This window comes from Silene latifolia, unplaced genomic scaffold (assembly GCF_048544455.1).
Source record: "Silene latifolia isolate original U9 population unplaced genomic scaffold, ASM4854445v1 scaffold_519, whole genome shotgun sequence".
NCBI classification, from domain to species: Eukaryota; Viridiplantae; Streptophyta; class Magnoliopsida; order Caryophyllales; family Caryophyllaceae; genus Silene; species Silene latifolia.
Window position 1 is genome coordinate 31,168 of NW_027413431.1, and position 15,402 is coordinate 46,569.

The 15,402-nt window shown below is 32.9% G+C and overlaps 1 protein-coding gene across 1 annotated transcript; it reads right to left on the reverse strand.

Annotated features, from left to right (window-relative positions):
- Nucleotides 1-9,981: 9,981 nt before the first annotated feature.
- Nucleotides 9,982-15,020, reverse strand: LOC141639671 (gibberellin 20 oxidase 1-D-like). The gene is made up of 3 exons (XM_074448741.1): nucleotides 12,607-15,020; nucleotides 11,658-11,979; nucleotides 9,982-10,644 (listed from the first exon to the last, which is right to left on the reverse strand). Exons 1-3 carry the CDS (start codon nucleotides 13,161-13,163, stop codon nucleotides 10,354-10,356), a joined length of 1,170 nt encoding a protein of 389 aa, XP_074304842.1. The 5' UTR covers nucleotides 13,164-15,020; the 3' UTR covers nucleotides 9,982-10,353.
- Nucleotides 15,021-15,402: the final 382 nt, after the last annotated feature.

The window sequence follows — 15,402 nt, forward strand, 5'->3', positions numbered from 1 at the left end:
ACCACCTAGTTTTCCTACATTCTAGTTTTTATGCATTGTCTAGTTTTCTACCAAGTCTAGCCTAGTTCTTTGTAAAATCTTACCTAGTTTTATTTCTAAGTCAAAGCTAAAAATTAGGCACCTAGGAACTCATGTAAACAATAAAGACTAGACTTGGAGGCCAAGGAGAATTTGGCTATATAAGGGTTGGTTCTCTCATTTGTAAAGCATGAAGTTTTGAGAAAAAAATTCACTTGCGTGAAAAAATTGTCTTGTTAATTCGTGTGACTTACACGAGTAAGAGGGCTACCAAAGGCTCGACGAGTTTCGAACCTTGCCTCAAACAAAGGACGCGATCCCGAGTTTGAGTTGGATTACTTGACGCGTATCGAGTAATTCACCCATTGGTCGATCTATAGGTCTAGATCGAGCAAATGTCCGTTCCTTTCAGTTATTCTCGCTACAAGTACTCGGATAGGTCGGGTTGCACCTAGTGCATTCGGATCCTTCGTTTATTTGTTAGCTCAAATTAAGACTTCTGCTTGCGATACGCATCACATTGCGACCCCGTCGTCGTCCATAAAACACTCCAGGTACTTTTGAAAAGTTTTGAAATGTCTTTTTTTCGAAATTGTTTTGAGTTTTCCGACGTATAGTTATACAAAACTGTCGATTAAACGTATCCATTCCTAAGCATGTTGTAGTCCGATAATCATCGGGTGTTTGTTGGAGACTCGACAGATACTGGGTATCTACAAATTGGAGTGGTTAACAAGCAATTTAATTAATCAGCTAACAACCTAAGTGACTGAAAACAATCACTAAGGTCAAGGTATAGAGTAATGTATAGAGTTCTGGGTGTATCATAAAATTTCAGAAGGCAGGATGTACAACTTAGAAACCGAAAAACTCGAGGTATAATGTAGAATTTCCCAAAAGAATGTTTTTTGCTCATGGGATGATATTGTGCATCATGAACTATACAATTATATAATAATAAAAAGTTTATATTGTCATGATAAATTCCAGTATGTATCATGAGATGAAGAGTTTCATGATAAATCATCCAAGGGTCTCATTTGCTTTATTTGGCCCAAACTAGTAAGGAAAACATGTGGCATTAAGTTTGTTTCTTTTCCATTAAAATGGACTCAATTATGCTTAATTGTGTAAATTTTTATTGTGTTTATGTTTTTGAAAAAATATAATATCATTGTATGACAAAATTAAGTGGTGGATTGAGATCCACCTAAAACAATAAAACTTTTTGTTATTAATGGATGCTCTAAGGGGTTGTTTTGTTCAAAATGTCGGGATGGATTAGAATTTAGAATGCAATGAAATACTGTAGGAGAATTGATTTAGTACCTCCATAAATGTTATTTTTTGTATGGTTCACTCTAGGGTTGTATTGGAGGGAAATAAAGTTTGAAACTTGAGAAGGAACAAAAGTGTGGGAGTCCAAGGCATTAAAGTGGAGTTAGAATCCATTAAATTTAAAACTCCCAAAATGACGTCAACCAAGCACAAAAAAATACATTACTACTTCATTCTACTTTTACTCCTCCGCCAAACAACCCTAAGTAAGGGTGTTTAAAAACTGTTCTAACTCCGAACCTAAACTACAATGTTTCTCATGGTTATAGACAGTTCATTTAACATCAACTGATAATCGTTTCACATATACATTTTTTTTTCAATTTTCGTTTATTTTTTCTATTTATTTTATTAAATTTTTATTATATATTATACTCAATAATAAATTTAATTTGATAAACATTAAAATAATCAATTTAAGAAATTTTGAGTTAGGATGCAATATGAAAATGAAACGAGAAAACAATTTTTAATATAATTTTTTCATTTTTTCCTTAGTTTTTAGTGGAACGGTTCTGTTCGGTTAACCGTTTTTTAAAAATTGCGAACCGGGATCGAACTGTAACCATAACAAAGATAACGGTCCAACTCATCAAACCACTTTATCGAAACAGTTCAATTAACCAAACATAAAAAATGCACCATTTTTCGGTTCGTTGATTGAATTTAGGTTTATTTTGAACACTCCTAAACTTATATACACGTTCTCAAAATCGCAAATTCTTGTTTCAGACAGCCACTTTTCGTCTAAAGTTTCAGACGGGCATATGTGAGTTGTGACCATTTTATGGATAAATATAACAACAATGGTAATGTCAGTGTTAGACCTTATAATAACTTGTTTTTCAATAATGGTTAGATTTATATATAAAATGGTTACAAAATTCCGTGTATTAATTTAAATCAAAAAAATCCATCTAAAACAAGACCAACTTTCTCAAAATAATTTAAGTCCATTTTTCAAAAGCGAGGAGTACTTTGCTCTCATGCTTTGTGGATAAATCACCATGACCTCAACAATCACCAAGTAAGGGATTTGGTCACAATGTCCCTAAATTTGAAGTATCGAATTGACGTCCTCTATTTTGAGACAATAGGACCAAACAAATTAAAGGACAGTGTATCTTAAGAGATATGGGTTGTCCTAGTTTACATTTGTCCGCTTCCTCCTTTTGTCATAGTTTCGTTAGATAAAGGGGATCACTTTCTTGTTTATTATTGGTGCTCACTATTTCTTTTGTCTCCTTGTTTTGATCGACTTCATTTACTGACTAAATAATTATTTTTTTTTTTTTTGACAACAATAAACTTTCGATATTGAAATAAAGAAATAAATACAAGAGAGTTTAGCCTGTTGCTAGGCTTACAGGCACTTAAACGATAAAGCACAAAACGATTATGTACGGATCAAGAAGAGTTCAAGACAAGAATGGGATCTGGCGTGAGGTTAGCCGTAAGCGGAAGATAGTTTTCGACATGTGACTCGAAAGCAGACGTTGCTGTAGCCTGCACGCTGAGCATAAAACATAGCAAGAAGGAGACCTCTCGCAGTAGCATCCAATGTGGTTTCTGCACGGATTTGGTGTGGAAAAGTGCAGTTCAAAGCAGCATCAAAAACCGAGCAGGTGAAAAGAGAAGAGGCCCGATGGCGTTGTGTAGATATGGTTATCCAATGACATCCAGATTGTGAGGAAAAAGAACCTGTGACAGCAGTAGAAGGAAAGCACACAGCAGGTGTCGTAAAAGACAATCTAGAAATCTTCAAGTGAGCGCAAGAACTTACAAGTTCAGCAGTAAGGCGAAAGACAAATTCAGGATTCACCGGCTGATTTTGAAAAACAACCAAATTGCGCGATAACCAAATTGCACGGAGTAAAGAGCAGAAATAGATCAAGCTGTAATCGCGGGTTTGGTTATAAGAATGATGCAGAAGATATGATAAAAAGTCCGCAATCCATGTGGTAAAGGGGATAAGCGGGTTCGCCATAGAATTTAAACCAAGCCAGGAAGATCGCTATAAATGTTGCGTTATCAAACACGATCGAAATAAGTGGTCCATCGACTCAATTAAAGTGTGACAGAAATGACATTCTTGGGCAATGTTCAAACCTCGTGAGAGCAAATTTGCATTTGTGGGCAAGATATTGTGAGCCATTCGCCAGAGGAGTATTGAAAGTTTTTTTGACATCGTCTTTCTCCAGATAAAATGCCAAGGAAACCTCGGTGTAGCAGACCTAACAAAGGACGCAGACGATGTTTGAGCCCAAAGGAAACAGTAACCTGACTTAGCCGAATAAGATCCATCTTCAGTAAATTTCCAGTAGATAAAGTCGTCAATATCTGGTACCGGAGGTTCCATAGCAATGATTGTCTTCGTTGTTGTTGCAGAAAAATAGCGGAAGAGCATAGTTGGATTCCAATTCCCAGACGGCAAAATGAATGATGATAAAGGTGGTAGCGGGTAAAGACATTGTGAACTAAGCGTCGGTAGCTCACCACTAACCCAGCGACTCAACCAAATATCAAGCAACTTACCACTGCCAATCTTCCAACAGACAGCATCTCTAGTTAAATAATTATTGAATCATAAAAACTCGAACGGGTTCATCCAAGATTTTATACGTTATCTATTAAATTTACCTCAAATTTTACTTTTCTACTTCATATAAGAAAATGGGAGATTTAAAACAAAAGAAACAAAATAAATAAAATAAAACATGTGATCCATTTATTGGATGACTTTCCTTGATAATCGTTTTTTTTTTTTGTTGACCAGGAGTATCACAATCGACAATTAGGGTAATCTCTTTCAGGCTACTGAAAGCAACTTAGAGGGTAAAACCCTCCCAAGTTTGACATTTTAATTCGCAAGAGTCAAGAATCGAACCCCTTACAACTTACCATTTGTTTAAGAGATGAGAGTTTTTATCACTCACACTTAGACCATCCCCAAGCAAGGTCAATTGCTAGGTCATGACCTTGCTTGGTCACACTAATCATCAATTAGCAAAAAAATTATGGTGACTTTTGGAGAGAAGAGGTCAATTTGTGACCTTTGGTGGTCAATTTGTGACCTTTGGTGAAGCAAATTGACCTAACTCATGACCTATATGTGGCGATATGTGATTGGTTGACAATATTAATAATTAATTAATATATATATATATATATATATATATATATATATATATATATATATATATATATATATATATATATATATATATATATATATATATATATATATATATATATATATATATATATATATATATAGAATCAGGATCTCGTGCGAACTATTTTACGGTGCGAACTGTACGAACTCAAAAGAAACCATTGGATGAACAAAATCAAAGGTCCAGATTGAATCTCACCTTAACTCCAAACTAACTTTATCCTCACATATCCACTCAGGAACCCCCAATATCCCGTACACTCTACTAGCCCATCTCCAGGACTCCAGCCACAACTCCCACCAACCATCACCGGTCAACGCCGGCAACTTTTCTCCATACCTAAACGGCAAACCTCTTCTCCCCTCTATCCTCGTCTTCGACACCCGCACACTCATCGATGTCGATCGACATCGATGTACCAACCTCTACGCTACCGCCTTGAGTGCCGCACCACCACCACCACAATCAGAGCCATTTTCGGCTAAAATAGACATAATTTGACTCGAAATTGTCCAACAATGTCACCCTGCGTTTAATTCTTTGAAATCCCTCTTCATTTTCCTTAGATCTATGATTCAATGAGATTATTTAAAATAAAAAAGTAAGATCGTCTTGGAGTAACGTAGATCGAGACATTGTGGCTCGGGTGGTGCTAGGCGATTTGCAGGTGGTTAAATCTGCTTTTATGTTTTATGATTACCAGGGAAGTTTCCGGCGTTGTTGCGGCCGTTTGTAGCGTGACTGTTATGGTCTGATGGTGATGGTGGTTGTGCGGTGGTACTAGTGGTGTGTGGTGGGCGCGGTTCTGGCGGCGATGGTGGTGGTGGATACGAACGTAGTTGGTACATGTAAAGGTATGGTGATGTGTTGGGTATTAAAGGAGTGGATTTGTGGTGATGGTAGGGTGGTGGTGCGGCGGCAACGGTGGTGTTGATGGCGATAGTGTGGTGGGCAGTGGTTGTTCTTAGGTTTGGGGTGGATACATGTATGAATACTTGTAGATACATGTAGGAATACTACTAGGTACATGTACTCACAAATGTATCTAGCAGTACTGACAAGTGTATCTAGTAGTGTTTACAAGTGTATCTAGGTAGTTCGTACGGTTCGCACCGTAACTTAGTTCGCACAGGATCTCGCCCCTATATATATATATATATATATATATATATATATATATATATATATATATATATATATAATGTGGAGAGTTGTAATTGGTTGGAAAATGAAAAATGATTGGATTGATGACTTAGGTCGTGACCTTCTGCTTGGGAGGGTGAAAGTAGGTCAAGATAAATAAAGTGGGATTAAGAGTAAAACAGGATCGTGACCTAATTAGCGCGACTTTTGCTTGGGGATGGTCTTATACGATATAGGTCACCAATCAACTTTGGGCTTTTCCTTGATAATTGTATTAAGACTCTTGTAATTGAGTCTTGGTTTTAAGATTCAACTTAAGACTTGATCGTGCATCATCGTATCAAGGGACTTCATATTTATTTAATAAGAGATCTTATTTTTTCAAAATTATATATGCTTTTTTATTCAGTTGCTTATTACTTTCTCTATTCGTTTCCCATTTCGGGATGTTTATTTTGATTTCATACCTTTTTATTTTCGGTTTTGTAACTTTTATCCACTTGAAATTACCAACATAACCTTATCTCATTCATATTTATAGGGCCCACAAGAAATAAGTATAAATGTAGTTTAGTAAATAACATTTCAAGCCGCTAACTTTTCAATACTTTTTAATTATTTTTGGTACTTTTTAATAGGAGCCCGCAAATCACGCATCAAGGGCTCAAGGCTAGCATAATAAGGCTCCAACAGCCATATTTTCCTATTTATGTTCATATTGTCAATAGTGTATCTTTGCCATACTTAGATTATTTTATAGCTGTTAACATGAAGACTATATATACTTATATTCCCATACTAGTTTGGATGCCCGTGCGTTGCAACGGGGTAATTAACTTAGTAATTAAAAAAATGGTGATAAGGTCTTAATATTTACATCTTATGTCTAATCATTTATTTAGATATGATCAAAAGTCAAAACATCTTATTTAAGCAACGCAAAAGATGTTGGGTTGATACCTAAGTTCCAAGGATGCCTCATATTTATAATCATAAGACCACCATATCTTATGTTAATCTTTCGATGTGGGACAATTCTATTATTTTTATATAATCCTACATTATTTTTCAATGTGGGACATATAACATAATAAGAACTACACAATTTTATATATGTACAAATTATATGAAATCTATACGCTAATGATAGCATTTTTACCACGAATCAAACTATGTTATTTTCATAATTTTCTTAACGATATTTTTTTGCCAAATGAAATGTAAAAGTTTTTATATAAAAATTAGAAACATCACTTGAATATAATATAGGAAATAAATATTATAATAATTAAAAGATTCTCCACTTTACTTTTTACATCAAAAAATATTATTTATGATACTTTCCTATACTAATTTTTAGGATCATCCCACTTTATGATAATTTTCTGATATGGGATTCAACTATTTATATGTAGTATATTTACCACACCTACATTATTTTTCAATGTGGGACAAATCACACACGAAAACCCAAAAGTACACCATCTTTTTTGCACCTATTTCGATATCCAACCCGATTTAATAATGAGAAAATACTATACTATCTATTTATATTCATACGTTTTTCTCCATTTTTTGTCATAATTAAAATATGTACAAATGATATGATTTAAATTACATTTTTTTCCTAGCACGACTTTAAGATGTAATTGAGGGAGCAATAAAATGTATAAACAAATACAAAATATTTTCTTTTTCTGGTGGAATTTTGATTAATGGTTATAAATTATGATGTGTTTTAGTTAGTACTCAAATATAATGAGCCGTAATAATTACCTATATTTGAAAGTTAAAAAGATTTAATTCTACTATTTATCAAAGTAAAAAAGCTCATTATTGATTTGTTTGTGCATTCAAAATCTTTTTATGCAACCCTTTATTGTATTATAATTCATAAATTTTCTATTTTAGTGCAGAGATTATCATTATATATGACACATTAATAACCAATTTATGTATATTTAGCACCCATTTTATTTTTTAATTATGATTTTGTCTTAAATAAAGTTATTATACTATCGATTGTCTTAAAATAAGCATTATAATATCACTAATATAATAATATATAATCGCTTTTATAAATATCTACGTGATTAATATTTGTATGGTATCGTTGTAACTAAGATTTGTCGTTAATACAAACTCTTATAAGAACTCTCTAAAATAATATTTAAGCGATTCAAAATATTTTGGGTTGATACCCTAAGTTTCAAATATGACTTCTATTTATAATCATGTGATACCTCACCTCATGATAATCTTTTAATGTGGGACAATTCAACTATTTATATGTAATATATTTACCACACCTACATTATTTTTCAATGTGGGATAAACAATATACTTAGAAATACACCCTCTTTTTCGCACCTAATTCGACATCTAACCTTGATTTAATTACTATACTATTTATTAATATTCGTATAGTACATTTTTTTAACTTCTTATCATAATTAAAATATGTGCAAATAATATGATACTATATTATAATGCTATCATTTATTTACCACGAATCTAATTATATAATTTTTCAAAAAAAAAATTATGTTCCTTTTTTGCTAAATGAGATGTATACGTTTTTATATAAAAATTATAAACATCACTTGGACATAATATAAAAAATATATATATCATACCGTGGAGATAATGATATAAACTCTCAAGAGGTCTCCAAGACAATGCTTAAGAGACTAAGAAGGTTTTGAGTTGGTACTTAGGTTCTAAGGATGCCTTCTATTTATAATCATATGATTACCCACCTTATGCTAAACTTTCGATGTGGGACAATTCTATTATTTATACGTAATATATTCACCACACCAACATATTTTTCAATGTGGGACAAATAACATACTTAGAAATACACCATCTTTTTCGCACATAATTCGACATCTAACCCGGGTTAATAATAATGAGCTAATACTATACTCCATCGATTCAAGACCAAATATAACATCCCTTTTTTTACACTATTCATGAACGAATAAAATCTTTACGATTTCTTGCAATATATAAGACAAAATATGGTCATGTGGGATCTTATTTGATCCACCTATAAAGTACAATGAGAATATCAAATTTTTAAATTTTGTGTAAATGAAAATGTTGTATTTGGTCTTGAATGGAGGGAGTACTATTTATTAATATTCGTACATTTGATTTTAATTTTTTATCATAATTAAAAATATATGCAAATAATATGAAACTATATTCTAATGCTAGCATTTCTTTTACCAAGAATCTATTATAATATAATTTTCATAATTTTTTTTATAATACTTTTTTTGTCAAATGAGATGTATAAGTTTTTATATAAAGATTATAAACATCACTTGAATATAATACATATATAGAAAATATATATATATCATCTTTGTGAAGATAATGATATAAACTCTTAAGAGCTCTCCAAAACAATAATTAAGAGACTCAAAAGGTTTTTGGTTGGTATATAGGTTCCAATGATGACTCCTTTTTATAATCATAGGATCACTCACCTTATGTTAATCTTTCGATGTGGGACAATTCTATAAGTTATATATATTATAATCACCACACTAACATTGTTTTTCAATGTGGAGACATATAACATATTAAGAAGTACACCATCTTTAATATGTGCAAATCATATGAAATCTATACTCTAATGAAAGCATTTTTTACCACGAATCTAATTATATTATCTTCATAATTTTTATAACGACATTTTTTTGCCAAATGAAATGTCAAAGTTTTTATATAAAAATTAGAAAATTCTCATGAATATAAAATAAGAAATATAGATATTATAATAATTAAAAGATTCTCCACTTTATTTTTTATGTGGAAAATATTATTTATGAAACTTTCCTAAATTAATTTTCGATGATGTGGACGCTCTAGAATCGCTCGAAAAAACTCTCTTTTATATATAGATATAGATTGTAAGGCATCACATATCAGAATAATAATATCTTCCAAGTTTATGGAAAACACATCTCTCAATTTCTAACACTTTTACCACTTTTCTTAAATTCTGTATAAAAAGCAAATGTGTGTATTTCAAGTGAACGGGGAGTATTAAGTTTAATTTTCTCATTAACTATGGTTTATAGTGATGCGGTATATCAAAGCACTTTACAATTTATCCTTAAACTACATTTAGACGTTAAATCACAACATTAATTTTGACACGGTGTGATAAAATATTTATTGATGAGTATTCAACTTGATGAGCTCAAAAGGTTATATACTAGCTCCCTCCTTTCAAATGAATTCCTTACGTTTGATTAAAATATACCTCGCATATGAATAAAAATGTGTGAAATTCATTAAAATGGGTAGTGTCAAATAAGTGCAACGATAAAGATATACAGAAGAAATTGACAAGTAACATAACTTAGTAAATATAAATACAAACTAGTAATAAACTTAGCAAACTGACTTTTTAACCTTACTTCAAATATTACAAATAGCTTGACAATAATATAACAACTAGAAACAGAAGATAAAAGAATAAACAAAGTACTTTTTTTGTCCCAATTATTTATTTGTCTTTTTTATTCTTTATAAAAGATATTTTAATCAGGGTAAACAAATAATTGAGACAGAGGGAATAATATATATACTCCTTATAATTTTTATAAGTTGCTCAACTTGTAGAAAGAGCTAAGGAGTTAAAGGAACAACCCAAGAAAGCTTAGGACAATGGTAAACCAAATTTAGAAGAAGGGAGCCAAAGGAAGAAGTTATGAAGAGTAGTGAGATCAGAACGGTAGTGTTTTTGAGTGAATTCCAACAAATGTGACCATTTGAAATCAGGGTATGTCCTACAAAATGTGCCTTCATCTCTAGGAACAAGAAGATCATGCGGGGGCCTCACTACTTTGTCTTCAGCTGGGTTCACAAAGAAGGCCAACGATCTCCTCTCTTTGTCTTTATTCACCATTGCCCTGTGCATGCAACTCTTGTATCGACCATTTGACAATGCCTACACATTTCTCTCTATTTAATGCCTTTTAAATCAATGTATGTGCGTCACAATCCATATTCACATAGACCCTAAACTTCAATTTTAAATTTCAAAATAATTTAAATTTTATTTTAAAGAATTATTCATTTTCAAACAGTCAAAAATAAATCATATACAATAAAGTAATAATTATAAGTAGTTACACATTAATTAAAATGAAAAATGAGTTATAACGTCAGTATTATATTGATCAATATCATTCTGTCAGTCTATCACTCTGTCATGAGTTAGTATTCAAAATTATAATGAAACATGACTTATAGTGAATGTTCCATGCTTAAGTCACAGTTTCTTAGCGGAGTTTTATACAAAGTAGCAGAAAATTAAAAATTTATAATCTCTCTATATCATATTAAAAGATGCTATATATAAATCACAACATACTTGCATAACTCTATTTTAATTATAGGACCATTTTATAATTTAAGACAAAGTTATCAACGTCAAACCTATACCATCCTTTTTTGGTGTGTATGATTTGATTTAGTCCGTATTTAAGTTCAGTAGGATTAAAGAGCCATAGAGTTCTCCCTCGTTAATTTTAGTATTGTTAAGGCTCGGACTCAAGACCACTTGAGTCTAGACTGTACCATAATGACGTACGTTATATACACTTTTTAAAATCGATCGGTCGTTTGTTTGCGCTTTGGTTTTGACACAAATACCAAGAAAATTGGAGGGATCCAATTATCTATCAAAGACATTTCTATGATAGAATGACAAAAAGTGACTTAAACACTCAGAATGGAATAACAAAACAAATAACCGGAGACGGAATGAATATATATCTAGCTATGCCAACTTATTACTTAGCTTGCCTCATCAAAACTACAACAGCTTCAATGTGATTCCAAAAACCATTTTGGCTATAAGACACCAAAGCCACGCTTCACATATAATGACATTATAAGAATAAGAACAAAATAGTGAAAAATAATGTATTAATAATAATTGTGTAAGATAAAACTCACCATGAAAGTGTCTCCTATGTTAATGACCAAAGCATCTTGTTTAGGTCGAACAGCTTGCCATTTGTTGTTTGCAAATACTTCAAGTCCACCAACTTGGTCTTGGTGAAGTATGGTTAATGAGGTCGGGTCACAATGCGGTCCGGTCCCATAGGTTAAGCCCGGTTCTTTACATTTTGGGTATGAGTTGCATCTTAATATTGAGCTTCCATCCTCAAAGAATCTCCTATAGTGTGATCTTTCAATTCCTAAACTTATTGCCAATAGCTCGAAAATTGCAAGAGATAGTTTCTTCATTGCTTCACAATATTTTTGGTATACCCACCTAGAATAATTTCATAAGGGCATCAATAACTCATAAGGCACCTAAATATCTAAAATATGCAACAATGTATACTTTCGCTCAAATTATTTGTTTATCTTTGAGACTCGAGGGAGTATAATAATGACAGTTATTCGTTGTTACTCAGTGAGTGGCTAACTATAAAGATTAAATCGATCAGAACAGTTTAATTCAATTTAGTTTAATACAGTTGATTCAATAACTACATGATAAATTTAAGATATCTAGATATAATTAGCTTTTTAATGGTTAGACAAGAATATTAGATGTTTAAATATTGGCTTAGGTTACTATACTAATCACTTTTTTACCTAGTCAAGGCAAACAATGTAAAAGGCGTATTTTGAGTATGGACAACCAAACTAGTTCCTACTATCACTCTCATGTCTTATCAAGTGAACTTATTAATTTTACACGTAAGAAAGTCCTGAATGGAAACAACGAATGAACCATTATATCGCAATCATGAATAGTTGAAAGTTTCATAAGGCCAATAATCACAATATCCATCTACGTATTTTATTTTATTCAATAATACGATTAATAAGTTGGATTAATAAGTTGATTTCACGTATAAAACTGTGGTTTATAAGTTGTACGTAACCTTACCCCGTGTGTTCAAACTCTTCGCCTAAGGTAGACGTGACATAGTCCACTACACTAGGCGTCCTATGAGACCCAATGATGGCCCTTTGATCGCGGTAGTTATATGCCAAGGAGAAGGTCTCCTTCCATGGAAGTTGCTTAGAGAATCTATCAGTATGAGCACCCGAGTAACCATACAAATCACCTGCCTTTCTTTGAACCCTCAACTTCTTCTCCAATGGTAACTTAAAGAGACTATCCAATTCTTTTTCGGCTTCTTGAATGAGGTTTGAGTCGACACCATGGTTCGTGACTTGGAAAAACCCGTGACTCGTACACGCCTTGTTGATTAGCGCGGCCGCATTTTTTATAGACTCTTGATCACCTTTGAAAAATCCATCTAGATCAATCAATGGCTCATTAAGCTCTAAAACATGATTTTCTTCAAAATTATTAGGTTTAATTGAGTGGATCTCTCCTTTAGTCCACAAGAACTCTTTTGGAAAATGAGGTTGGGTTTGCATGGTTGATAAATCAAATGCTATTTGCCCATTTAGGCAATTATTATGCTCATAATGCATGGTGAAAATGTGTAACGTTTAGTTTGTTATTGTAGTTTTGGAAGTGCTTTAAAAATAAATATGTTGCATGCTATATTAATATAGAGGATTTTTTTTTTTTTTTTTTTTACTAAGCTAGGAGTATCATCAACAATAGTTTGGGTAATCTCTTTTAGGGTACTGAAGATAGCTTAGTAGGTGATCTCTTTCAAGTTTGGTTTTTCATTCGTGAGAATCGAAATCGAATCAGAATCACTTATTTTAAAAATGAGAGATATCACTCACACCAACTAATTTTGGTATTATACATGTGGGAAAATGAAGATAAAAGATTAGGTTAAATGTATAAAATAAGGAATTATATGAAAAGGAGGACGAATGCCATGAGGCTATTTATTGGGTAGTATATGTAGAAAAGGTTAAGAAATGAGCTCACCGTTGAGAGGCTAAGCTAACAAACAAAGCAAACACACACTCATTTATTTGGCCAATCTTTTCATTCACTACACAACAGTTTTAGCCTCTTTTGTAATACTGCCCTTTATATTATCTTTTTCGTTTTTGTTTTGTATCTTATTGAATTTTGAACTTTGCTACTTCCCTAGGACTCGTATGCATGTCCCTTTGTCCACTTTCAAGTGCGTATTTAAGGTTGGTCCAATATTGTAGCTAGGTTCTTTTTGGCGTAAATTTAGCTTTTATTTAGTTAATTTCAACTCATTTTAATTCAATTTTATTCATTTTAGCAAGTTTCTTTTCAGCCCAACTTCATTCAATTCACTTTAATATAGTTCAACTCAATTTATGGCTTATATGTAACACGGTTAACCATATTTAGGGTCGCCAAGTATAACACAATTAACATGCACCTTATTTAAAGTTGGTCCAATACCATATATAACGCCGTTAATATCTTACTTAGGGTTGGCATGTATAACACTTTTAACACCTTACTTAAGGGTTGGTCCAATATCAAAAATAACACAGTATCACCTTATTTAATTTAGGGTTGGCATATATAACATGTTTAACACCTTACTAAGAGGTGGTCTATTACTATTTGTTATCATCGTATTTAGGATTGGCATATATAACATGGTTAACATCTTACTTAGGGTTAGTCAAATAGCATATATTACAATCTTAGTATGTGTAGAGTCTAGGAATATATCACTAAGCATTGCACACAATGTCAAAATGTACAAAGTGTATATAAAGTACTGATTTTACGTGTGTTTAGAGGTAGCAATCGGGTCACTCGGGTTGGTTACAGGTCGGGTTAAACGGGTTCTGGTTATATCGGGTCAGTGACGGGTTCGAGTCGGTTCGGTTCATGTCGTGTCATCTTCCGGTCGGATCATTAACGAGTGGCAAGTCGGATCGGGTCATTAGTTGGTCAGGTTATCAGCATATATTTTATCTTATATATTTAGTTTTAGATGGTAATTTTATATTTAAATAATAGATAGGTGTATTAATTGCAGTTTTAAGTGAAAATAATTAAGATGAATGTCAATTTGGTGTTATTAAAACCATTATTAAGCTAGTTTATTATCGAGTCATCTATCGGGTTGAGAATATATCGGGTCATGGGTCGGCTCGGGTCGGTTCAGGTTGGGTTCGGGCTGGAAAAAACAAGACTGATATCGGTTATCGGTGAAAGAAATATGAACTTAGCTCATCAGAAATACCCTTAATCGAGACACCGTGTAAGGCAGTGCCCTAAATCAGTTAGACCCCCACACAGGTGCTCCTTGGGTTCCGTGGTCACCGATTCCAGGGTTAACGCCTCCTTCCGCACATTGTTGCACACCAAAGACGGAAGTGGGAACTGTTCTTAATATGACTGAATGTAATAGAGAAGAAATGAGAAGAAGATGTTATGTGTTTTTCTGTGTCTGTAAACTGTGGAAAACGGAGGTTTTTATAGCAGGAAAAAAGCTCCTCCAACAGTCAAATAATAATGGCATTGATTCTGGTAGTAATGGCCATAAAATCGGACAATGAATACGGAATTGATTGTGTAATAAAATCACAACAGCTAGAAAAGAATCCGATGTAAAAAGTTCAGACCAGTAGCAAAAAGGGGCCCCACCACACCGTGTCACGAGCCGAGTCAAGACGGGCGGTGGCGGCGGCGCGCGCGTGGAGAGACTATAGTTTATCCTTTATAGTCTAGTTAACACTTGTTAACCCACCTTCATATATAAAGATAACATTCCCCCACTATTCTTCCAATGTGGGACAAATATTACCACAC

Excerpts from the sequence above, each read along its gene's own strand:
- LOC141639671 (XM_074448741.1), bottom strand. The coding sequence starts at position 13,163 with ATGCATTATGAGCATAATAATTGCCTAAATGGGCAAATAGCATTTGAT. Across the intron at positions 11,980-12,606 it reads GAAGAGTTTGAACACACGGG|GTGGGTATACCAAAAATATT; the intron begins GTAAGGTTACGT and ends AAATTATTCTAG. Across the intron at positions 10,645-11,657 it reads ACATAGGAGACACTTTCATG|GCATTGTCAAATGGTCGATA; the intron begins GTGAGTTTTATC and ends AGAAATGTGTAG.